General features: G+C 36.1%; 1 protein-coding gene across 1 annotated transcript in view; it reads right to left on the minus strand.

The window, feature by feature from the left end:
• UGGT2 (UDP-glucose glycoprotein glucosyltransferase 2) overlaps positions 1 to 26,701 on the minus strand; it is a 171,260-nt gene that overhangs the window by 115,349 nt on the left and 29,210 nt on the right. Inside the window, exons 6-10 of the mRNA XM_059995737.1 lie at positions 21,432 to 21,531; positions 18,781 to 18,853; positions 16,323 to 16,423; positions 9,951 to 10,050; positions 7,519 to 7,579 (exon numbers count right to left, since the gene is read on the minus strand). Of these exons, the coding sequence (XP_059851720.1) occupies positions 7,519 to 7,579; positions 9,951 to 10,050; positions 16,323 to 16,423; positions 18,781 to 18,853; positions 21,432 to 21,531 (435 nt within the window). The remainder of the gene's footprint in view (positions 1 to 7,518; positions 7,580 to 9,950; positions 10,051 to 16,322; positions 16,424 to 18,780; positions 18,854 to 21,431; positions 21,532 to 26,701) is intronic.

Raw genomic sequence — 26,701 nt, forward strand, 5'->3', positions numbered from 1 at the left:
GCTATGCGGCTGCTTCCCACTAGCTATCTACCTTACGTTTGGTAGTGTATATATATCCATGCCACTCTCTCACTTTTTCCCAGCTTACCCTTCCCCCTCCCTGTGTCCTCAAGTCCATTCTCTACGTCTGTGTCTTTATTCCTGTCCTGCCCCTAGGTTCATCAGAACCTTTTTTTTTTTTTTAGATTCCACATATATGTGTTACCATATGTTATTTTTCTCTTTCTGACTTCACTCTGTATGACAGACTCTAGGTCCATCCACTTCACTACAAATAACTCAATTTTGTTTCTTTTTATGGCTGAGTAATATTCCATTGTATATATGTGCCACATCTTCTTTATCCATTCATCTGTTGATGGACACTTAGGTTGCTTCCATGTCCTAGCTATTGTAAATAGAGCTGCAATGAACATTGGGGTACATGACTCTTTATGAATTATGGTTTTCTCAGGGTATATGCCCAGCAGTAGGACTGCTGGGTCGTATGGTAGTTCTATTTTTAGTTTTTTAAGGAACCTCCATACTGTTCTCCACAGTGGCTGTATCCATTTACATTCCCACCAACAGTGCAAGAGGGTCTCCTTTTCTCCACATCCTCTCCAGCATTTGTTTGTAGATTTTTTGATGATGGCCATTCTGACTGGTGTGAGATGATATTCCCCTGTAGTTTTGATTTGCATTTCTCTAATGATTAATGATGTTGAGCATTCTTTCGTGTGTTTGTTGGCAATCTGTATATCTTCTTTGGAGAAATGTCGATTTAGGTCTCCTGCCCATTTTTGGATTGGGTTGTTTGTTTTTTTGATATTGAGTTGCATGAGCTGCTTGTAAATTTTGGAGCGTAATCCTTTGTCGGTTGCTTCATTTGCAAATATTTTCTCCCATTCTGAGGGCTGTCTTTTCCTCTTGTTTATGGTCTCCTTTGCTGTGCAAAAGCTTTGAAGTTTCATTAGGGGCCTATTGATTTGTATATTTTAATTGTGCCTTCTATTATCTTTTGCTGTGGACTGAATTGTGTTGCCCCACCCCAAATCCATATGTTGAAGCCCTAAACCCCCATGAGACTGTATTTGGAGATGGGGCTTAAGGAGGTAATTAAGGTTAAATGAGGTCGTAAGGGTAGCACATGGGTGTGCACACAGAGGAAAGGCCATGTGAAGACACAGAAAAAAGGCAGCTGTTGACAAGCCAGGAAGAGTCCATATCAAATACAGAATTTGCTGAAACTCTGACCTGGGACTTCCAGCCTCCAGAACTGAGAGAAAATAAATTTTTGTGGTGTAGGCCACCCAGTCTGTGGTACTTTGTTATGGCGGCTCAAGCAGACCAACACACCTTTCTACATCTAATTTTTGTTTTTAGTTGATTCTCTTACATATTCCTCACCTTCCCCCAATTTTTATACTTCCAATATCCTTCTCTTGACTAATGATGTGGGCTAATAACTAATACAATAATAATTACCGTGATGATAATGTGCTTCATTGTCTTGTTCCTGATTTTGGTAAATATACCTCTAGTAATTTTCTATTAGTAAGATGCTGACTTTTAAGCTGAGATAAACACAAATACATATGCACATGCACACTTTTAATCATGTTAAGGAAGTATAATCAATTTCCTTATAAAGTGTTTTTTTATATTCAGGAATAGGTCTTGAATTTTATAAAATGCTTTTTCGGCATGTACAAAGATAATCATACAATTTTACCACTTAGATCTAACGATAGTATAGGAATAGATTTCCTAATCTATTGACCATTCTTGCATCCCTCAAGCTCCATTCAATTATGATATATTATCATTTCATTAGTTTTACTATTTTTATCTTTTAACTCATTTTTACCTGTATTAATTTCTTCTGCTTTTGCTTTTCTTTACTGTTCTTAACATTTTAAGTCTGATATTTAATTCATTTACTTTTTTTTCATTTTATTGATGTAAGACTTCAAGGCTTTTCTCTGAACTTTGTTTTATTTGGGTCCCAAAGATTCTAGTATCTTATGTTTTCAAATGTTGTTATCAAGAACTGTTGCAATTTTGATGTGTATTTTTTTAAATGTTTATTTTATTTATTTTCCTTATTTATTTATTTTTTTGGCTGAATCGGGTCTTAGTTGTGGCACATGGGATCTTTGTTGAGGCACGTGGGATCTTTTTCGTTACGGCGCGAGGTCTCCTCGGGTTTCTCTCTAGTTGCAGTGTGCGGGTTTTCTCTCTCTAGTTGTGGCACACAGGCTTCAGAGCACGTGGGCTCTGTAGTTGTGGAACGCGGGGTCTCTCGTTGAGATGCATGAGCTCAGTGGTTGTGGCACACGGGCTTAGTTGCCCCACTGCATGTGGGATCTTAGTTCCCCGACCAGGGATCGAACCTGGTCCCCTGCATTGGCAGGTGGATTTTTTACCACTGCACCACCAAGGGAGTCCCTTGATGTGTATTTTATTTTCCCTTCTACTTAAGAGTAAATAGTTTTTAACTTCCAAGTGAATAAACCCTTTTTTTCTGATGTTGTTATTGATTTCTAGTTTGCATTGATATTGAGAATTTTTTTTCTATTTTACCCACTTTCTGGATTTTTTGCCATTACTACTTCATAAAAACTTGAAGAAAGGCATATTTTTTCTATTATCAGGATACAAAATTTGTTATATAACCAGAAGACCTATTATCTATACAATCATAATGTCATTTGGTCTTCTATAGCTTTACTTACCATTTCACTAGTCTGAGAGAGGTAAATTATATTTCTCCTTCCATCTCCTGTAGTCTGTTTCAGGAATGTTGCTGCAGTGTTTTGATGTAAAAATATTTTAAACTGCTATTGTAGCCTTGTGAATTATAGCCCTAAGCATTATAAGCGGCCATTTTTTGCTCATTAATATTTTCAGAACTGAATTTGGCTTCATGGCATTTTAAGGTCACTACCCTTAACACACAGTATTCGCTTGGTATACCTTGGCATGTCCTTTAATTTTTGACATTTCTAAATTACTTTAAGAGTTTTTATTTTACATACATTGTACATGCCTAATGAAACAAACTGAACATTTTTGCTAATATGCTAGTTAAGCTTATTTACATTTATTGATATCATAGACCTGGTTAGCCTCAAATGTCATTCTTTCATGCTGTATTTACTCTTTCTAGATGTATTTTTTAAATGTCTCTTTCTTTTCTTGTGCATTCAGTTCTTTTCACAGTTTGGAAGATTTAGACTTTTGTTACTCTAGTTACTATTAAACATATATGTTGGGCTTCCCTGGTGGCGCAGTGGTTGAGAGTCCGCCTGCCGATGCAGGGGACACGGGTTCGTGCCCCAGTCTGGGAGGATCCCACATGCCGTGGAGTGGCTGGGCCTGTGAGCCATGGCCACTGAGCCTGCGCGTCCGGAGCCTGTGCTCCGTGATGGGAGAGACCACAACAGTGAGAGGCCCGCGTACCGCAAAAAAAAAAAAAAAAAGTATGTTCATTTAATACCCTCAGTCATCTCTTTCTTTAACCAACAACTAATGATTTCTGTTACAAAAAATAATAAAATTAGCCTTTAACCTCTTTCTGCTGCCTTTCCTCTTGCACAGCCCAATTTTATTCAATAGTTTTATATTCATTACTGGTTAACTATATACTTTCAAATAAGTTCAGGCTTCCACTGCTTGACTTTTCAGCTTTAATTATATCTTTGATTCCTGAGTATTATAGTTAAGGCAATCAACAAGTTCATTTTATTTTCTATCCCCCGCCATATTTATTAGTTGCAATATTTTATCTTTGTCAGAGTAGGTACTGTTTACATACTATACTATCACCCTGTCCCTCACTTTTTACTTTTAGTTCTACACATAAACATATTCAACGCCCAACAGGCAGTTGCTCTGCCCAAGAATCTTCAATCAGTTCTTGGTCGGAGAAATTCCACAGAAAGTGTTCTTGGGAGCAATATTCCCTGAATTTTTGCATGTTCAGCATTTTTGTAGCCTGTATATACATATCTTCTTGAAGGACAGTTTTTCTTTCCTTGAATGTCTTGTAGATGGAGCTTCACTGTTTCTTGGTGTTGAATTTGTTTTTGAGAAGTCTGATGCCAATGTGATTTTCTTTCCTTATCATCTTTCTTATTAAATGCATAAGTAATTTCCTTTGTTCCCTATAAAGTTCAATAGCTTATATTTGACCACTCTTGGTCAATTTTCCCAAGTTGCACAGTGCACCCTTTTTATTTGTGGATTTGGAACTTCTTTTGTTTCAGAAAATTTTCTGATTGTAGTTTTAGGTATTCGTTCTGTCCATTTGTTTTATTCTTCTATTTCACGGACTCTAGTCTAGGTATATTGAATTTCCTTTACCTGGCTTTACTTTATCATCTTCTCCTGAGTCCTTTCTATTTCTTTTTTTAAAAATTATCTCTGCATTTATTATTTCTATCTACTATGTCTTCTGCTGTGTTTTCTGTAAGGTCAGTTCTCCTTTGTGCCACTTTATAACTTTAGTTTTTATTTCAGAAATGGTTTTATCTTTACTTTCTACATCTTTGCAAAGTCCTTCCAGTTCTAGTTTCACATTCCCTTGTTGTTGCTCACCAAATCCATCACTTTAATGTTCACCAACACAATGTAAACTATCGTGTTACAAAGTCTACCCAATCCCAAACAATTCCCCACCTTGAAAGACCCAACTTAAACCACCTAAACAGAGACCCTCTCCAATCCTCTAATTACTCTACCCTAATGTCCTCCTTTTGAGACACTTAACAAGTGTCTATCAAGGTGTTGCTCTCCCTCATTGCAGCAAGTTTATTAAACTCAGCTTTGCCTGAGTAACAAGTTTCCCTGGTGGCTTTTTGTTGGCGAGCTGACAGTCTACACCAGACTGCCCCCTCTCACCTGGTTTTACTTAAACACATCTGTCTAGCCCTTTGTATGCTGTTCTCTTAGAAATAGGAGTCACTGAAGAATTTTTTTTAGAAGACTAGATCAAATTTCTTAATTTCATCAAATATCTTTCCAATCACCTAGCAAGGTGACTGGCAATAGAAAAACTCACAATTCTTATTAAATTGTTCTGAAATGAGCTGTAAACCAGGGCACAAATTCTGGTTCCATCAGTACCAATTCTGTGACCCAGAAGAAATCACTGGATCTCAGTTTATACATTAGGATATTAACAACTGCTACAATATACAGAACATCTTAAAAACTACACATTGCTAAATATAGAATGTATTATAGGTAACATTTAAATATTAAAAGTTTTCAATTCAACAAATATTTCTGACGGAATGCTCTGTGCCAGGTACTGTGCTCATTCAAACCCCTAGGTTCAGAGTTCCCTGATTTACTCATTTCCACTAACTTTCATTCCCACTCTACTTCAGCAGCTAGCTTTGACTGTCATCCTGTGATTATGTCATCACAGTGGTTCACCTTTGGAGCTATCCCATTTGGTCCTTCCAATTATCTCTTTTATTCCCACAATATCTCTTAAATCTCATAAAATTCTTCAGCCTCTGGAATCAAAATCATCACATAGAGCAAAGCTTTGATGACCAGGAACACCCCCTTTGGACTATTAACGGAGCAAAAAATAAACTGGATTATGTGATGCCACTGATATTTTGGCATTCCTTTCTTTTCCCTCCTTTTTCTTTCCCAACCTCTCTTCATTTCTTACTGCAAGTGGCATTATTCAAACAAACAAATACAAAAATTCTTATAAGAAAACAATGCGTTCTGCTTGAAGAATGGTAAAGAGCAATTAGGAAGATTACTGAAAGGAGTAGTGCTCAGTTTTGAAGGATAAGCGAGAATTTGTTAGGTGGTCAATGAGGCAAAGAACATCCCAGGTAGGGATGATGTGCTGCGGCTTCTATCACTCAGTCTCCCATGAACTGTGCATCTACTTCATTATCATCATTGTAGTTGTCTGTCATCATCAAAACAGCTGATATTTACTGAGAGCTTACTGTCTCAGTGTAAGAGGCACTGTTGATGGGCTAACCTGGCACTATCTCTAAGCCATTTCGCCTCTGCTCCCCTCGATCACTAGAAAAGTAAACACTAACTTTTCTAGTCTCCCTTGTGGCTAGGAATATCCACATTACAAAATTTTGGCCAATGAGACAGAAGTCAAAGATGGCTGAAGTGTTCCAGAAAGGCTTCAGTCAGGAATAATGTGGTTTGATCTTCCTGCCTCTTTCTGCTTTGAATCCAGACAAGTAGTCTGGAGCTGTGGCAGCCATTCTGCAACCATAAAAGAAAAAACCATGTCTGTGGAAACCTACTTTGAGACTTCTGGTTTTTTTAATATTTAAAATTTTATTTATTTTTGGCTGCGTTGGGTCTTCGTTGCTGTGCACAGGCTTTCTCTAGTTGTGGTGAGCCAGCTTCTCATTGCGGTGGCTTCTCTTGTTGCGGCGCATGGGCTCTAGGGTGTGCAGGATTCACTAGCTGGGGTGCATGGACTTAGCTGCTCCACGGCACGTGGGATCTTCCTGGACCAGGCCTTGAACCCGTGTCCCCTGCACAGGCAGGCGGATTTTTTTTTTTTTAAACATCTTTATTGGAGTATAATTGCTTTTCAATGGTGTGTTACTTTCTGCTGTATAACAAAGTGAATCAGCTATACATGTAAATTTATCCCCATTTCTCCTCCCTCTTGCGTCTCCCTCCCACCCTCCCTAACCCACCCCTCTAGGTGGACACAAAGCACCGAGCTGATCTCCCTGTGCTATGCGGCTGCTTCCCACTAGCTATCTATTTTACATTTGGTAGTGTATATATGTCCATGCCACTCTCTCACTTCGTCCCAGCTTACCCTTGCCCCTCCCTGTGTCCTCAAGTCCATTCTCTATGTCTGCATCTTTATTCCTGTCCGGCAGGTGGATACTTAACCACTGCGCCACCAGGGAAGGGACTTCTTTTTATGTGAGAAAAACAAACTCCTACTGTTTAAGGCCCTGTGTGCCTGGGATTAATATTACTTAAAGCCAAACCAGTCCTATGTAATAAAGCCAGGAAGTGTTCTCAAGCACTTCCTAAGTATTAACACAGTTAGAATCATTTGGGGTCTTAAGGTAATTTAGGAGACCATTTAGCAGAATCTTATCAAACTAGTGATCAACTGTGTACTGTATGTTATAGGACTCTAGTAATGTGTCAGTGGTCTAAACATGGCTTGGTCCTCACAAGCTTTTAAGCAAAACTAATGAGAAACAGAAGAATTATCTCATAGCCTTTATTCTCTATTTTGTGAAGAAAACCATACAGCATGGGCAGAAAATTTGGAGTATATAAGGTTAATGAGAAAGTAAGTAGGATCTATGTCAGGAAAGATTGGCTAGGATCACAAACTGTATGCTATATAAAGTAGACAATATAAAAATGGAAAAACCTGAACTGTTTTAATAATCAGAAAGTACAAGTTAACATTTCCTTTTTTGTATGAAAATTGAAGATCCAAAGTCTAAAATATAGTGTTATTAGTGTAGTAAATTTTTTAAAAAAGGAATTCAAACAAACCTTTTGATTTTCCTGTATTTCCTCCCTCATACGTTGATTTACAGCAATTCTGGTCAGAGATCTGGGAACATAAATACAGATACAATTCATTCTTCCTTAAATGTTTGGACTAATCTATGATTCAATGCAATATAATACTTTGTACGAGAAACTAAAAACTCTAAAGGCATCATGACTGAGAAGTGTACATTTCCACATAGCCTATTTGACAGGTGGTACTACGGCTTTCATTTGACAAGGGTATTTGACTCAGGTGGAATAGAGACTGTCAAAAGTTCACGTGCACAAACTGTACACATTACATGCTGTCGCATTTTTCAAGAATACTTGACTGAAAATGCTGTTTTGTGTTGTTTTGCCCATAGGGAGAAATTCTATATGAAATTACCAATGTCATTATATGTAGCGCTGCAAATAGGCAATGTTCGGAATATGTGTATAAAGAATTTTGGTTAACCTGAAATCTTTACCACAGTATGTAAGTTCTAAAATACTGATAATGCTGACTTCATATATTCACTCTATAAGGAAGCTTAGAACTCCCTTATAATTTAAAAACAGAGCAAACTGTCTTTTAAATAAGTCTATTAATTATATTTATTTGACCTAGTAACTACTAAGAATGCTTAATTAGCTATTTATCTGTCAATTTTATACATAGAAGAAAATGATTTAAAAATTAAAAGATTGTTAATGCAAAGTCTGGCATTAAGTAAAACGCAAGCGAAGGGTGTATCTTAGAACGACCCACGATAAGTGCGTATTACCTCCTAAAATCTGGCAGCATTTGAGATTAATTGCAACTGAAAATCTGATAATGCAAATTTTTCATTCATTTATCAAGTATTTCATTTCAATGAACATTTACTGGCTGTCTACAGAGTGACTTTATTTTTTTTGATGAAAAATAAAAACCATTTATTAAGTCTGAACATATATGGAGGCGAGATTTTTAGCCTTGGGTATCAATTATGGTTGCACCATAGATGGAGTCTGGAGGAAACCAATTCAACTCGCTTCATCCCAAGATTCAGGAAGCATCCACAAGTTCATGGAGTAATGACTTATCAGAGTAACTGTAGAGATATGCTTAAGCCTACAGTTCAGCCATTAAGCAGTGTTAGCAGAGGTGGTAAATTTTTTTTTAACGACCAACCACAAATTAAGAGCAGAGTTTAGCCACAAAATCCCTGAATAATTATAATGACTTACCGTCAAAACAGCTAATCGACTATCTTCCTAAAACTAAAATTATTTCACTTTATTTGATAGAGTAATTTCAAAAGCTATTGTTAGTTAACAGCAGTGTGGCTAAACATCTATGTTTATACACACATACATATTTCATATACATATACTGACTTCTCAAATTCTTGATTTTGCTTAAACTAAAACTGAGAGTCATGCCAATATATTCATTTTTAATCTGTAAATAAGGTGACAAACCTCTCTATTTTCAGGGTATCATGAAAAGGTTCTTGGTATCCTGTGGCCAAACATGTACTACTTATTTATCTTACAAAGGTACTGACTGTCTAGATTCAGGATTCAGTAATTTGTGCTGTGGATAAATGTACCAAAGTGTCTGAAACAAATAGAGGCGTAGTGATTATCCACTGCTTAAGAAGGGATGCTGAGGGCACAAGGATGCTCTCCAATTCCTCTCGGTGAAACGCTATTGCTGCACCTGTCACATGTTGTATATCTTCAATATAAGCTAACTTAGCTTATGTTTTACTGGTTGCTTATAATTTTATACTATTATTCCTACAAATGCATCAAAGTCTTGTTATTTTGTAAATCCTTATAAAACATGGTAACCAGAATTGTATCTACTGGTTACTTCTAGATATGGAAATGTATTATCTATTGAACTGGAAGATGCATTTAATGTAATATTAATATTTCTGAAAGCAGTTCAATTAGATATCTTATTGGCAAAGAAGTATTCCACAAAATATTCTATACAATTAAGACATTACTAATTGTTTGGAATCTGAAAGGGCAAGAACATGATTTGGCCATACATTGGGCATAGGTCTACTTAGAGCAATACTTTTCATCATCCTCTGTAGGGTAAAGAGAAAAATGTCCCCTTATTATATACTGCTTAAATCAGTTTTTTCTTGGATCACCATCTCTCACTGTTTATGTTTAAATAATTTTTTAAATACATTATTTTTTCCTTTCCATTTGCCTCTAATTCAAGAGTTCTCTTTTGTAGTATGTATACATATGCATGCACAAGCCAATATTTTGCTCTAGTTAAAAAAAACCCCAATATACATAATGAAAAGAGACCCTGATCTCATAAACACTATATATAACAGAATTAACTGATATCATTATGTTAAATGAAATCAGCTATTTTCATAAAATTTATTTAACGGAAAGAGTTCTGACTATAATCAAATCAATAAACTTTAATATACCTGGCTTTTATGGGGAAGTTCTGCGAAATGTCCTTCATTAATTTTATGGCATCATAAACTGGAGTGGACATTATTTGAGAAGCTGCTTGAAAACTAAGATCTGGAAGGAAAAGAATATCATTAAGGAATCTAGCATAATGTTAGACCTTAACAGACATTTCCATGTAATTTAAATAAGCTTTCTTGCCATATATTCATTATAGACACATTAACAAACATTCAAATTTAGCATTATTCAAAAGTTTTAAATGAAATGGAAAGCTATCACTTACATCCAATAAGGTAAGTTTTACACTTTTATGAATGAATAATTGTCATTTAATACCTATTTTTTGTTTTCCACAAATTACAGTGGAAAGAGATATGAAAAAAGAGATATGAAAAGAAATGCTGACGCAAAGCTATCTTTTCTTAGGTTAAGTGAAACTGGCAACAAAAAGCTTAAAAAAAAAAAATAAGAGAAAGGAACAAAGAGCTCTGAAGAGCCAATTCTGAAAAGAACTTTAAGACCTAATGTGTTCATTAACTCAGTAAATATGAAACATTCACTTTCTTTTCAACATTGTTTTACCTTTATACAACAATAAAAATAAAATCCTAAACTTGGTATGATTTTACCTGAAATGATAGTTCTCCGGAAAGAAAAGTGCGTGTGGCTTCCTGTAATCAGTCTCAAGTATGATAGAAGCAGTAATCTGCGTCTCATTACTTTGTCAAGAGTCAGAAATGATTTTAAAACTGAATTCTTTCACTACCTAATAGTGAAGCATTTTGTTTCTCTTTAACATCTCACCAGAATTGGAATCCTAGCTTGTCAAATACTAGTAAAACGACCAGTTTATCATAGCGAGACTAGTTTTGTTTCTACCTTTTCAGTGTACAGTGGCGAATCCAGTTGGAGTCAAAGCCTAGAAAAGATGTTCCCAGGGCAGCCTCCCACGGACTGGTAAAGTCTAGTAGACCAAGGTTCAAACTCCAGCTCTACATCACTTACTAGCTGAATAACTCTAAATAGAATTTCCTTAACCTACCTAAGAATGTTTCCACTCCCCAGCACTAGTGGAGCTATCAGTGCTCACTAAAATCTCCTAATTGCAAACACAATGGACTCTTTTCAGTCCTTATCTTGCCAGGATCCTTCTGCCATGAGATCACTTCCTGACAAGAAAAAGTAAAACTTTCTATTCAATAAGTGGTGCTGGAAAAACTGGATGTCCACGTGCGAAAGAATAAAACTGGACCCCTATTTTACACTCTATACAAAAATCAACTCAAAATACTTTAAAGACTTGAACTTATGACCTGAAACCATAAAACTCCTAGAAGAAAACACAGAGGGGTAAGTTCCTTAGCACTGGTCTTGGCCGTGAATTTTTGGATTTGACATCAAACACAAAGACAACAAAAGGAAAAATAAACAAGTGGGACTATATCATACTAAAAAGTTTCTGCACAGCAAGGAAATCATCAGCAAAATGAAAAGGCAACCTATGTAACGGGGGAAAATATCTGCACATCATTATATCTGATAAGGGGTTACTATTCAAAATATACAAGTAACTCGTGTAAACTGCCACAGCCACTATTGAAAACATTACGGAGATTCCTCAAGAAATTAAACAGAACTACCATATGATCCAGCAATCCCACTTCTGGGTATATATCCAAAGGAAATGAAATCAATATCTTGAGAGATACCTGCACTCTCATGTTCATTGAAGCGTTAGTCACAATAGCCAAGGTATGTAAACCACCTAAATCTCTGTGGGCAAATGAATGGATAAAGAAACTGTGGTGTATATAAACACAATGGAATATTATTCAGCCTTAAAAAAGAAGGAAATCCTGCCATTTGCAACAATGTGGATGGACTGTGCGGGCATTATGCTAAGTAAAATAAGCCAGACAAGAAAAAAAACCACAAAAAAACACTGCACAGCATCACTTATACATGGAATCTAAAAAACGTCAAACTCATAGAAACAGAGAGTAGAAAAGTAGCTGCCAGAGGCTGAGGGTGGGAGAGACGGGGAAAGGCTAGGAAAAGGGTACAAACCTTCAGCTCTAAGACTGAATAAAATCGGAGGATTTAATGTGTAATATGGTGACTATAGTTGATAACATTGTATTATATAATTGAAATGTATTAAAAGAGTAGAACTTAAATGTTCTAACCTCAAAAAAAGTACCCGATACATAAGTAGGTGCTCAATATTGATGAATGAATGGGTGAATGAACAGTAAACTTACAAATAAGATCCTTTATGTGTCTTCTTATTCTATTGCTATTAAAGGCAATTTTAAGTAACATAATTTTTAACTGGTGTGTATATATTTATGCTTTTTTAGATGAGAAAACTTAGTCATTACTTATATGATTGATATAACAACTTATAAAAGAGGATTTCTTGTTTTGTTTTGTTTATGTATCTTTTTAAATTGAAGTAGAGTTGATTTACAATGTTGTGCCCATCTCTGCTGTACAGCAAAGTGACTCAGGTATCCACATAGGTACCTCCTTTTTTTGGTATTCTTTTCCATTACGGTTTATCACAAGATAGTGAATATAGTTTCCTGTGCTATACAGTAGGACCCTGTTGCTTATCCATTCTAAATGTAATAGTTTGCACCCACCAACCCCAAACTCCCATTCCATCTCTCTTCCCCCACCCTTGGCAACCACAAGTCTGATCTCTGTCTGTGAGTCTGCTTCTACTTTGCAGATAAGTTCATTTGTGCCATACTTTAGATTCCACATACAAGGGATATCATTTGGTATTTGTCTTTCTCTTTCTGACTTACTTAGTATGATAATCTCCAGTTGCATCCATGTTGCTGCAAATGGCATTATTTCATTCTTTTTTATGGCTGAGTAGTATCCCATTGTATACCTGTACTGCATCTTCTTTATCCATTCATCTGTCAGTGGACATTTAGGTTGTTTCCACGTTTTGGCTATTGTGAATAGTGCTGCTATGAACACAGGGGTGCATACATCTTTTCGAATTACAGTCTTGTCCAGGTATATGCCCAGGAGTGGGATTGCTGGATCATATGGCAATTCTATTTTTAGGTTTCTGGAACCTCCATACTGTTTTCCATAGTGTCTGCACCAACTTACACTCCCACTAACAGTGTAGCAGGGTTCCCCTTTTCTCCACACCCTCTCCAGCATTTGTTACTTTTAGACTTTTTAAGGATGGCCATTCTGACCAGTGTGAGGTGGTACCTCACTGTAGTTTTGATTTGCATTTCAAAAGAGTCTTTCTTTTGAGGATAGCATATGATGAAAGACCTTGCCTGAGAGCATTTGGCTGCATGACGTTATACTTAAAAACAGTACAACATAGAGGGAAAGAAAGAATTTAGGCTCTAAAATGAGAGAGACCTGCTGATTTTAGGTATCGCTGATTTGTGCCTTATGAGACTGGTGACCTCGGACTAATTATTTTATGTGTATGTTTCTCAGCTTCCTCATCTGTAAAAGCAGGATATCTATCAATACCCCATGAGTTTTTTTTAAAAAATTAATTACGATGATGCATATAAAGAGCCTAATACAGTGCCAGACAAATAGTATTAGCTAATATTTTTATCACCGCCAATCACCGTCATCATCACGACCATGGACAACTATATTTTACTCAGGTCTGATAGCATAACTGGTCTTTTAAAACTTTTTACAACATGAATGGAATTTTGCTTCACATATGCTGTTCAAAAGCCCCTGAAAATTCACTCATGAAATCAGAGAAACTGTAAATGACAAGTAAATGAATATACTAGTAGCATAGTCTATTAACATCTTTTGCTTTTTTCTAAATTATTCCCTACCTAGATGACTCATAAATTGTTTAAGTCCTTCACTTTGCCTCTGAAATCCAGATTCCCATATTTAACTGTTTTCCTGGTTTCACCACTTGGATACTTCAAAAGCAGCACGTTCAATAACACATTTGTGATATTCCCACCCATCTTTGCCCCAATTTGGTCCTCTTTAGTCTTCTCTTTCCAGAAAAGCCACCACTGTCCATCCAGCTGGGTAAACCATGAATCCAGCAGTTGTTCCTGATATCTTCTCTCCCTCACACTCCATTTGCAGCCCCTTGAAAGGGTCTTTGATCTTCTCCCTAAATAACCCACCCTCAAATTTATTCTAGCCCTTCCTCAGATCTCAATTCAATCACCACTTCTTGAGGAGCCCTCCCATTTCTGTTACCCCTTCCCTGCCCCCATCCCACCAGTCAGATCTTCCTGGTATATGCCCTTCTTCATCTTACGTCCCTTTACTTTGCAGCAATTACAATGCTAATTTTTACATTGGTTTTTAAAGTTGTTTATGTTTGTCCAAGATCCTTTGAATAAACGCGGTGTCTGCTTTAACTCTTATTTTATCTTCAGAATACAGCACTTTTTCAAAGTGTCAGTTGGAACCCATTAGTTAGTAGTGAAATCACATTAGTGGATAATGTGAAGGTTTCTTTTTCTCAAATGAAATAGGGTAGAGTAAAAGAAAGTCTTGGGCTTCCCTAGTGATGCAGTGGTTAAGAATCCACCTGCCAATTCGGGAGACAAGGGTTCGAGCCCTGGTCCGGGAAGATCCCACGTGCCGCGGAGCAACTAAGCCACCACAATGAGAAGCCCGCGCACCGCAGCCAAGAGTAGTCCCTGCTCACTGCAACTAGAGAAAGCCCGCGTGCAGCAACGAAGACCAAGCACAGCCAAAAACAAATAAATACATTTTTTTCAAGTCTTACAGAATTAATAAAATGTGGTAAACATACACATCTATGCTGAAGCTTTCTTTTTAGTTTTAAGCATATCTGTGTATTCACACATTATATACTTGTGTATGGGTCTTGATGTAAAATATACTTCCTTCTCCAGGTCTCAGCCAAAAATTATAAAACCATGGCTGTAGGGACATGACTGACTCATAGTAGAAACTTGATAAACACTTGTTAAATCAGTCAACAAAGGAAAAGGTCCTGATCACTTACCCTCTCCTGGACCTACTTCCTCGGCTTCTGTAAGGTGCTCTTTCCTCCACCTCTCATCATTCCACCGTGTCCACTTTCCCCACGCGGACGAGCACGCGGACACTCCCTTGGGCACTGATTTGGGCACCCTACACTTTCGGTTAGCGCCCCCCACCTTTAAAAAACCTCTATGCTAATATTTTCAACTTTTAAATCTTCTCCTTTTAGTATAAGGACTTTATATTCACCCCACAACTGGACCTGGTCTCATCTGGATATGTCACCATCACGTTAAGTCTATCTTTTTTAACGCCAGTCTCATTATTTCTGGGCCCCGTATTCAACCCCCAAACCCACTTACATGTTTTATGTTCTCTCTACTCAGGCTCCAAGCTGGAAATTTTAAATTCATCTTTGACTCTTTTCGTCTCCTAAATATTTGCTAAATCTGGCCTTCCTCTCTATGCCTTTTACCACAGTCATAGTTCTAGCTCCCGCTACACTAATTCAATGATGTCTTAACTAGATTTCCTGTTTCTAGTCCATTCAAGTATACCTTCCACAGACATCAGTGAGGTTAATTACAAGTAAGCTAACTTTGCATGTTCTGTTTACCAGCCTTCAGAAGCACCCTATCACTTACAATTTTCTAAATTATGGGTCTCTGAAATTGACTGCTGACAGCTAAAAAGCTCTAAAAATATACTAAACCCCACTGAATTGTACTCTTTAAATGGGTGAACTGCATATCAAGTATATTTCAGTAAGTTATTATATTAAAAAAAAGTTGATGAGAGATGTGATAAAATTATAGATTCCACAGAAAAGTGACATATCCCCATGACCCACTAAACATTACAAATAATAAGAAAGAAAATTACAAACTGAAAAGGAATTTTGGTTCATTCTCAAAATTTGGTTCAGTCTCAAAATATCTGCTTATAGGATGTCGGTGTGGGAGCTATTCTAAGTTCGCAATGAAACATGCAATGGTCTGTTAAGATCAAAATTTTAAAGAGAAGAAAACTAAGATTTAGTTCTGATTTCTCCTGACTTACTAATCAGGATTTCTAATCAATGCTAAAGATTCTCTGAAATGTGATTTAATACCTGAGATGAATCTATAACTCGTGTACACTTTAAAAATGATTAGATGATATCAAATAACTGTACTTTATATAATTTTAAATCTCACAAACATAAAAATATGGTTTGCTTGATGAATAACCTTTTAATTAAATTTGTATTTCCACAAAAATAATGTATATTAGTCACATCATTAGTAATTATTAGTGCCTATGAAATAATTTATATCATGTTATATAAAAGCCTATTTAACAAAACAGAGATAAGTTACCAATATGCTATGTTAATGTGGACTGAAATACTATACCTTGTAGTTCCCAGACTTTCAAAGGCATCATTTCGTTATTACTCTCAATCAGGTATTTTTGGAATGTTGTCAGATTATCTCTAAGATCTGAATATCTTTCTCTGTATTAGAATATTAAGTAATGTTAATTATCATCATCTACTACAAATTACTACTATACAAGCAGTATATTTTTGAAATTAACTTTTCAAAATATTTAGACACAAACTAACTGTTCATCAAGATAATAATAAATAGTGAGGCAGCTATATCCACAGAACTTAAAAAAAAAATGAGGGAGATATGCATGTCTACTTTTTTCAATGTATAAAACAAAACAAAAGAAAACAAAATCTGGAAGGATGTACTCTCATTTGTTAACATTACCTGTAAGGGATCCAAGTGTGAGGGCAGAATTATTAGTTTTTATGTTATATACTTTTTATTTAACATTTTATAAATTACAAGTCTTGCTTTTATAATTAGAAATGAAAACTATTTTATAAGGAAAGACATTAATGCTTCCTATACAATTTTAGAGTTTACTCTATTTCTGAAAAGTTCCATCTTTGAAACTTATAAAAAACTTAAATAAGATAATTCTGCCTAATTAAACATATCTAGCATTTTTTAGAGAGTGCCAAATAACGCAGCATATTTTACTATACATATAATAAAAACTATAATCTTTATTCTTCCATCTCTCGTGAAATCAAAACACAGTACCATTTCATATTATTAGAACTGTTATAAGAAAAAAACTTTACGTAGCTATCAGCACAATTTATAAACAAATACATATGTTCAACAGTAAAGAGAAATAAATATTTTAAAATGTGAGATGAAAAATAAATATACAGAAATAGATTAATCTTATAGTTAACAATAATAAATGTACTACAATTTCATATCTTGCAATTTTATTACAATGTGGGACCACATTTTGAAAATGAATCAAGTCTGCTCTTACAGTGAGAAAGAAAAAGAACTTCTTTGAAAAGAAGGTCACTATGAATTAAATTAACCACTCCTTTCTCAATACTTTAAGTTACAGAGTAATACTAAGTTTATAAGAGCTGATATATTGTTTTTCATGTTTAATCATAAGCTTAACAATAATTTTCACGGCTAAAATTATTTATGTAATTCAGGCAAAAACACATTATTCATACAATACCTCAAAGCAGAAGGTTCTTGCCTAAATCAATTAACTGTGTAAAAACTAATTCTGAGTATTTCCTCTCTAAAAAAACTAATATGCCAGGGTTCCAAAGGCTTTCTGAAAGACATGCAATTTATTCCCATAAATAGTTACGTTTAAAAAAAACAGGGCTTCCCTGGTGGTGCAGTGGTTGAGAGTCCGCCTGCTGATGCAGGGGACACGGGTTCGTGCCCCGGTCCGGGAAGATCCCACATGCCGCGGAGCAGCTGGGCCCGTGAGCCATGGCCGCTGAGCCTGCGTGTCCAGAGCCTGTGCTCCACAACGGGAGAGGCGACAACAGTGAGAGGCCCGCGTCCCTGCCCCCCCGCAAAAAAAAAAAAACAGAACTATGGATTCTAAGATGCAAGACACAGCTGGAAATGGAATAAAAATGTTACCTACTAAATAAAAATCTTACTTAAATCCATTTTAAAAGATGCATTAACTTTTTAAGGCCACTAGTATACAACTTGTCCAGTAAACCGTAGAACTATAACTCAGTCATCTGTATGAAGGAGCATAGTGTCCAAAAATGTTCCCCTCACTCTGTACAGTTATCTACTCCCCAGGAGAACGGACCTAAGTGTCCTTTATAAATATTTGTAATACTAAATAAGAACTAAAGATATTAATAAAAATGGTTCTTTATTTTTAATTAATGTTGTCTTTATAATAGAATGATAAACTTTCCCTTCTTGTAAATAAGAGAAACGACACATAAAAAGACAACAATCCCCACCCATGAACATTCAGCGAGCACTCACCGTCCTATTCCTTGTCCTCAATCAGTGATGCAGGAAAAAAGAAGGGGGACAGAACTTCAATTTTTTGAAAGGTTACTTATATGTGTATATGAAATTAAGACCAGAAGTTAAAAGGTATTTAATATGGCAATACATGGCACAGAAATTTAGGGAAATAAATATTTTCTCTTCGAGACACGAAATTTTTTTCATGTTAAAAATCCAATATTAACTACGATTTTTGTAACCCATTAGATCTGTAAAAGAGTCCATAAATTTTTGTTTTAGTTTTTAGCCAGAGATAACTCTGATCACTTTCAATTCCAATATCTCTAACCATACCCATTATCCTGTGGAATTAGCGATTATTTTTCAATTTTGTGCTTTTCTGCATTAACCATGTGTTACTTTTGTAATAAAAACAATAGTATGTATATTTTTAAAATGTGAAACATATGCCAACCCAGAATATGGAATCAAGTCCTTTAGAAACAAACTTAAGTGTAGTAATACTTTCATTTCGATTCAGACTTACTTTAATTTCCCAAAGAGAAACCCTTGAACTTCATTTGTTTCGGTAATATCTTCTACAGTAGTATTAGTCACAGCTATATTTTGGAAACAAAAGCAAAATGAAAATATTTCAGACTGGAAAATATGTAATAAAAAATTAGAAGAACTCAAAATAAAATCAAATTCCATTTGTTTTACCTTGTTTTCCTTTCATGGATCAGCTTAATGAGACATGAGTGTGCTCTCTGTTTAAACAAGCTTGATTATGAAATATTTTAAAACCATCATAAATGCTCTATAGATCATTTCATAGTCAAGTTCTATTTTATACCAGAATGATAAACCAAGGAGTGTGCAACGAACCCCGGGCTTAGCTCTTAAGCCAGCAAGGAATCCAAACCCTAACAGATACGGGAGTTCTCACATTCTTTCTGACACCTTTAGACGTAATCAAGAAATCTTTAGAAAGACACCAAAACTCATGGCCTCAAAGAACAAGGATATATTTTATGTTCATTTCTCTTCCCCTCTCCTTTACTTACCAATAATTATAGCGTACAGTGTGGTAAGTGGTATGCGTGAGGGTACCCTGGGATTCTAAGAATCTGTGACCGTAAGCAGTGTGGGCTACACTCCGTCAGAGCTCAGCAAGTACACTTCTCCCTTCTTACTCGTCTGAGAGTCTGGACCTCTAGGACTGCAACTAAAAACACCGGGTGCTTTGATCCAGTCTTCCTTTCCCTCCCTTTCATTCATTCATCAGGCAAATATTTATCGACTGCCTTATTGACGCCCGATGCCTGCCAGACAGACACCAGGAAGAGAGACGCAAAAGACGCAAACCTCAGTTGGTGGAAAAGGAGACAAATAGACAATTTTAACAGACTGTTTAAAACTTTTCCAAAAGAAAGCACAAAATATGTGGACTATAGAAAAGGGAAAACCTTCCTCTGACAGAGCAGGAAGATGGGCAGCCATCTCAGAGGTACTGACTGATACACATGATCCTTAAAAGATGAATAGGCCTTAGATGAATAAAAGAGGTGGGAGAATGGAGGAAGGTTTCAGGCAGCAGGAATAGTATATGCTAAGGGATGAGAGAGCTCTACAGAGGTCACGAGGGCTGGGCATGGAGCCACACATGGAGGCGTCCAGGGAACAGAAAATTATTCTGTATAGTAGTTTAGTGTTACAGGACCACAGTGTACAAATGAGAGGGCTGAGGGACAGTGATTAGGCAGAAAGAGGCCAGAATGTGAAAAGCTTTCTCTGTTATGCTATATAGTACTTGAATTTATGAGGAGGTTACAGGGAACCAGTCCGGGATTTTAACTGGTGGAATCATAAAGTCAGATTTTCATCATAAGAAGTGCAGTCAGAAAGCACTGTGGAGAACAGATGGAATATTCTATTTGGGGGATGAGGGGACTAGGGGTACTGAAGAGGTCAGTTAGAAGCCTGACACCCATATACAGAGGGAAAAAAAGAAGTGAACTAAAGGAGTGGAAACTAGAATGGAGAGAAAATATATTCCGAATGTACGACACAATTTAATGTGCAATTCGTAATATAGAAATACATGTGATCACATGACTTTAAAAAAAAATTCTATAAGCCCAAGGATGGCTAGAAAATGCCTTATGTTACTACCATGACTGTTAAACAAGATACTACATTATAAAGCATTGTAGAGCTATATACAAGCTATATGGAAATGTATAAAATCTGGGCATTATTATTTCTACTATACTTTTTCAGTAACTCTTTAACCAGCAGGATTTTCAATCACAATAATACAGATGTTGATTTGTAGCACATTCAATAGGAGGGCTAGAGCTAAGCTGTGATCAGGGTAGGGCTGCCAGGACCAGATCTTGAATAGAGAAACAAAATTGTAGCAGAAGCAACATCTGAGACCATATAAAAGAATGAATTAGAAACTCTTAACCAAGAATCAGGTACAAATGCATTTCCAATGAGCCAGGTAACAAAAGATTTCCATAAGAATCTGAGAAGTTCTTTAGTGTTTTTAGGTCTCCAGAATCCTTCATCTAGAGCATGCGTTCAGTACACAGAACACAGACACTGGACTGGTAGATCACAGATCTACTCAATCTACTTCATCTAACCATCAACTCACAGCCCTCTCCATCCCACTTCAAAACAAAAACAAAAGCAGAAACACAAGACCATCATCCTCACTTCATTACATATAAACACTTCAGACCAAGACTTGTAAGGCAGTGCTACCAATGAGTTTTAGGTTTACTGAGATACTGATCCCCTTAGAGCCCCCCCACCCTTGCTCCCAGGGGGTGACTGGGCACATCATGGGCCAGTCTGAGCTCCTGGGTCAGTCCCCTCTAGCTGTAAGCAGCCTCATCTATTGCTTCTACATACCCTACATATATTATCGATTTTTATATGTTGCAGAAAATGGTTGGGAAGCCATTGAGTAAAAGCAAATATGCTACTTCCACTTTCTGAAGTTTTTGAGAGCACAATAATATGAAATGTATTTCTTTTAGTTTAAATTCCGACTAAGGAGGAACATGTCTACCCTGTCTCCAGCCTCAAATTAATGTGTGTAAGATTACAGTCATTTTCTTTTTTCAACTGAAGTGTGTAAGCCTCCAAATTTTCATTCTACTCGAATACAGAGAATAAACTTACTTTTGACTTGGGTATCATCCAACGCTTTGTATTCTGTACTCTTAATCGCTAGCTCCACACCATAGCCAGACAAGTACATTTTCTTCTGTGAGGCTGGTTTCTGTTCAAACACATTTATTTTTAAAAAAAAAAAAAAGAGAGAGAGAGAGAAAATATTTAGTCAAACATCTGCTTTTGAATTCAGAATGACTGTGTATTAGGACATTAGGGTAAATGACTAATATTGAAGTAATCACTGTGAAATATTGTTATTTGGGGGATATTTATACTCTCTCTAGACAGTCTATCAAGGAACTAGAATTTGGTTGACTACCACTTCTTTACTTTCTAAAATCTTTGTCATGACTCTGATGTTTTAATTACTTTTTTACAATGAAAAAAAAATCTGATCTTTTTCTGTTATAACATGGTAACTTTGCCATCTTTCCCATGAATTAATTAACAGAGGATCCCATACAATTGAGTTTCAACACAACTGTACTCTTTTGGGGGAACTACACAAGATTTGCTAAACCAGTAAATGCTATTCATTTGCGAGTTGTCTGCATATAGGACATCCAGAGTGTCCCCAAAAGCACATACTAGAAAGTAGAGGTAAAGGAAACAAAAATGCTCAGTGCCTTGAACAACCTATTTAAGTCTTTCTTCATGTTTCTCAATGATTAAAATATACCAAATGCCACAAATTAATACCTATTCTTGCAGTGAGAGGTAACAATTTGCCTAAACCTGAGTTGTCTGAAGTATTTATGAGCAGCATTTGGTACCTTTTCTTTCACCTTTCCAAAAGTGCAAATATAAAACGTACTTCTAGAGACTACTCTGTGAAGGAAGAGAAGTCATCACACTTTTTCAAAAAAGTAAGCAACCTGGATGAATATATGTAATATTTTCGAAGATGTCTAAGGTTCTTTCTAGCTTCTAGACTGAAATTCTTATCAGCTGTGCTACAATCATTACCATTTGGCATATTCTTTCATGGGTTAGAAAACGCATCTAATCTAGCACTCAGCAAACTCCTGTGAAGATGTTATGTGTCTTTGCTTAACTAACGATTGCGTGAGGGCAGTTTTGCAATTCTAAACATGACAGAGGAAGAGGCAGAGGACAAACAGAAAGAAAACCTTAACAGTGTACTACGGGTTTTAGTCTCTTCTTTCCTCCCTAAACTTCTCCCTCAGCCTTCAAAATAAGTATACGACCATAGTGACTATTCCTGGACTGTTCTATTTCTAAATAAGATGATGTAAGAATTAGTTTCAGATATGCAGACAAGTGTTTAACATTGCTGCCCACACTAAAATTTAATTTGCTAATTTCTCAGGCACATGCTATAATGAAAGATAGCATGAGGACACTGGGTTGTTTATAATTATAGTAATCTGACAAAGTTGCAAATCTTTTAAAGAGTTTTCAATTTCATCCAGCTCAATTTAAAAATGTATTTTGACTATCCACTCAAAAGACAATCAGTTGGTGGCTAGGCAAACTGAACCTCTAAGTCCACATATCTTGTTATAGTTCATAAAAGAAATGCAATTTCACATAACCAATTTCCATTATCAGTTCTGGAATGTTACCAGCTCCTCAATAATAAAGATAAATGTTTATTAACTTCATACTTACTTTCTCCTTTTGAAAGGTATTGATAAAAAATTTGAATTGTAGTTTAATAATTTTAGATTTGCAAACCAAAAATGCTCATAGGCTAAATCAACTGGTGAAAAAAATCTTTCTTCATTATCCTATTTCTTCTTTCCCCACAAAAAAGCATCTGTTCAGAAGGTAGCACAGGGACTTCCCTGGTGGCGCAGTGGTTAAGAATCCACCTGCCAATGCAGGGTACACGGATTCGAGCCCTGGTCTGGGAAGATCCCACATGCTGCGGAGCAACAAAGCCCGTGCACCACAACTACCTAGCCTGCACTCTAGAGCCCGCGTGCCACAGCCACTGAAGCCTGCGTGCCTAGAGGCCGCGCTCCGCAACAAGAGAAGCCACCGCAATGAGAAGCCCACGCACCAGCAATGAAAACCCAACGCAACTAAAAAAATAATAATAATAAATTAATTAATTTTAAAAAAAGTAGCACAAATAAGTCTATTTTTATTAGGATTACATGCTGACTAGATTTACAGTATAACTATTTTGGATGTACAATATGTCATTAATTAAGTAGAAGGCCATAATTTGATGCTACAAAGTACCCAGATAGCTAGTGAATATGCTTTCACAGAAGTATATTTAATGGTCACATTCTCCAAATAATAGCTTGGGACACTGATTCCCAATAGATGACTATATCATCCAGGGGCGGGGTGCATATTAAAACCACTTAGGGGACTTTTTTAAAAAAGATAAACATATACTTTGATCTCCCATTCCTTTTCTGATAATTGACATATAACATAGCATTAGTTTAAGGTGTGCAACATAATGATTTGATATCAATTCAAATCAAACCCTGGAACAGCATGGGTTTGAACTGCGTAAACTGCACTGGTCCACTTACACATGGATTTTTCTCAATAGTAAATACTACACTATTGCATAACCCATGGCTGGTTGAATCTGCATATACTGAACCGTGGATACAGAGGCATGGCGTATATACGGAGGACCAGCTAGAAGCTATACAAAGATTTGTGAATGTGCAGAGTGTTGGAGCTCTTAACTTCCAAGTCGTTCAGGGTCAATTGTATTATGAAATGATTACCACAGTAAATTTAGTTAATGTCCATGCCTCGCATAGCTACAGTTTTCTTTTTCTTGTAATGAGAACTTTAAGATCTACTCTCTTAGCAACTTTCAAATATTCAATAGAGTACTGTTAAGTATAGTCATCATGCTGTACATTACATCCCCAGAACTTGTTTATCTTATATCTGGAAATTTGTACCTTTTGACCACCTTCACCCATCAACCCTCCCCACCCCTCAATTTCAGCAACCACCGATCAGTTCTCTGTTTCTATGCATTTGGTTTTTTTCACATTCCATATATGAGCTCATATGATATTTGCCTTTTTCTGTCTGACTTAGCATAATGCCGTCAAAGTCCTTCCATGTTATTACAAATGGCAGGATTTCCTTCTTTTTTAAGGCCAAATAATATTTCATTGGGCATGTGTGTATGTATACACACACACACCACATTTATCTATTCATCCATCACTGGACACATAGGTTACTCCTATATAAGTAATGCTGCAACAAGTATGGGGGTGCAGATAGCTTTTCAAGATGGCGATTCCATTTCCTCGAGATATATACCCATCAGTGGAATTGCTGTATCATATGCTAGTTCTATTTTTAACTTTTTGAGGAACCTCTATACTGTTTTCCAGAGAGGCTGTACCATTTTACATTCCCACCAACAGTGCACTAGGGTTTCCTTTTCTCCACATCCTTACCAATGCTTGTTAACTCTTGTCTTTTTGACATATAGCTATTCTAACAGGTGTGAGGTGGCATCTCACTGTGGTTTTGATTTGCATTTCCCTGACAATTAGTGATGCTGAGCACCTTTTCATATACCTGGTGGTTATTTGCATGTCTTCTTTAGAAAAATGTTTATTCAGGTCCTTCGCCCAGTTTTTAGTTGAACTGTTTCTTTTCATTTGCTCTTCAGTTGTATGAGTTCCTCTTGTATTTTGGATATTAACCCCTTATCATATATATGATTTGCAAATATTTCCTCCAATTCGGTAAGTTGCCTTTTCATTTTGTTGATGGCTTCCTTAGTTATGCAGAGGCTTTTATAGTTGGATGTAGTCCCACTTGTTTATTTTTGCTTCTATTGCCTTTGCTTTTAGGGTCAAATCCAAAAACTCACTGCCAAGACCAATGTCAAGAAGCTTTTCCCTTATGTTTTCTCTAGGTGTTTTATGGCTTCAGATTTTATGATTAAGTTATTAGTCCATTTTGACTTAATCTTTTTGAGTGCTACATGATAGGGGTCCAGTTTCATTTTTTTATGTGGCTGTCAGTTTTCCCAACACCGTTTATTGAAGAGACTATCTATTCCCCATTGAGTATTCTTGGCTCCCTTGTTAAATATTAGTTGATCATATATGCATAGGTTTATTTCTCAGCTCTCTGTTCTGTTCCATTGCTCTATGTATCTGTTTTATGCCAATACCATACAGTCTTAATCACTACAGCTTTCTAATATAGTTTGAAATCAGGACATGTGATGCCTCCAGCTTCGTTCCTCTTTTTCAATATTGCTTTAAATTTTAAAGCTACTACAATTAAAATAATGCTATATTTGTATAGAATTAGATATATTATTGGAACAGAATAGAGTCTAAAAACATATATGCCTATGAAAACTTGGCATATGATGGATTAGTATAAAGAGTTAACTGTCCAATGAATTATGTGGAGACCAATGAATTTCCATATGGAACTAAAATTATGTCTCTACCTTACAGCAAATTCAAATATATCCAGATGAATTAAAAAGCAAAACACAAAGAACAGCACTTTAATTCTCACAAGAAAATATAAGAAAATGTCTTTATGGCATCATGAAGGAAACCATTAAGGAAAAGTTGGATAAATTTGAGTACAACTGCAATTAATACTTGCACTAAATGAAATATGACATATATTTTTTATTACCAGGAGACCAGAAATACGCAGAAGATGTTTGTAGAGTGTAGAAGACCAGTATTCAGAATATGTTTTTAAAAATCCGTAAATGGGGGAGGAAAGCCCCAAAGAATCCAATATAAAAACAGGCAAAAGATATGGATAGGCAATTAAGTATATCTGTAATGCTTTTATTACTTTAAACATTAAATTCATCATGAATATTTTGGGAAATGCAAATTAAAACACTCTTTCCATGTTCAGAATATAGAAGTAAAAAACAAAGTCATTCCTCTAATGGCCATTATATTTTAATGTGTGATGGTGAGAGTTTGGTTGTGTGTGTGTGTGTGTGTGTGTGTGTGTGTGTGTGTGTGTGGAGGTGTTAAAGAAATAAAATTAGAGACAGCACAGTAATAAGTGCTACGAAGTCATTAAAACAGAATAATGTGATAGAGTGTGACTGCAACGAGAGCTCTGGAGACGGGGATAACACAACACATTTGATCTGAAACTTGCATAAGAAAGTAATCAGCCTTTCAAACAAATAGGTTTGAGAGCATTCGCATACCAAGCTTAGCACTCTGAACTAATATATACTATCAAAATACCAAGTAAATTAGACTTCCTCATCATAATACATTTTCATTTAAAATAACTACATTTATGAATCCTAG

This window comes from Delphinus delphis, chromosome 18, assembly GCF_949987515.2.
Source record: "Delphinus delphis chromosome 18, mDelDel1.2, whole genome shotgun sequence".
Taxonomy (NCBI): domain Eukaryota; kingdom Metazoa; phylum Chordata; class Mammalia; order Artiodactyla; family Delphinidae; genus Delphinus; species Delphinus delphis.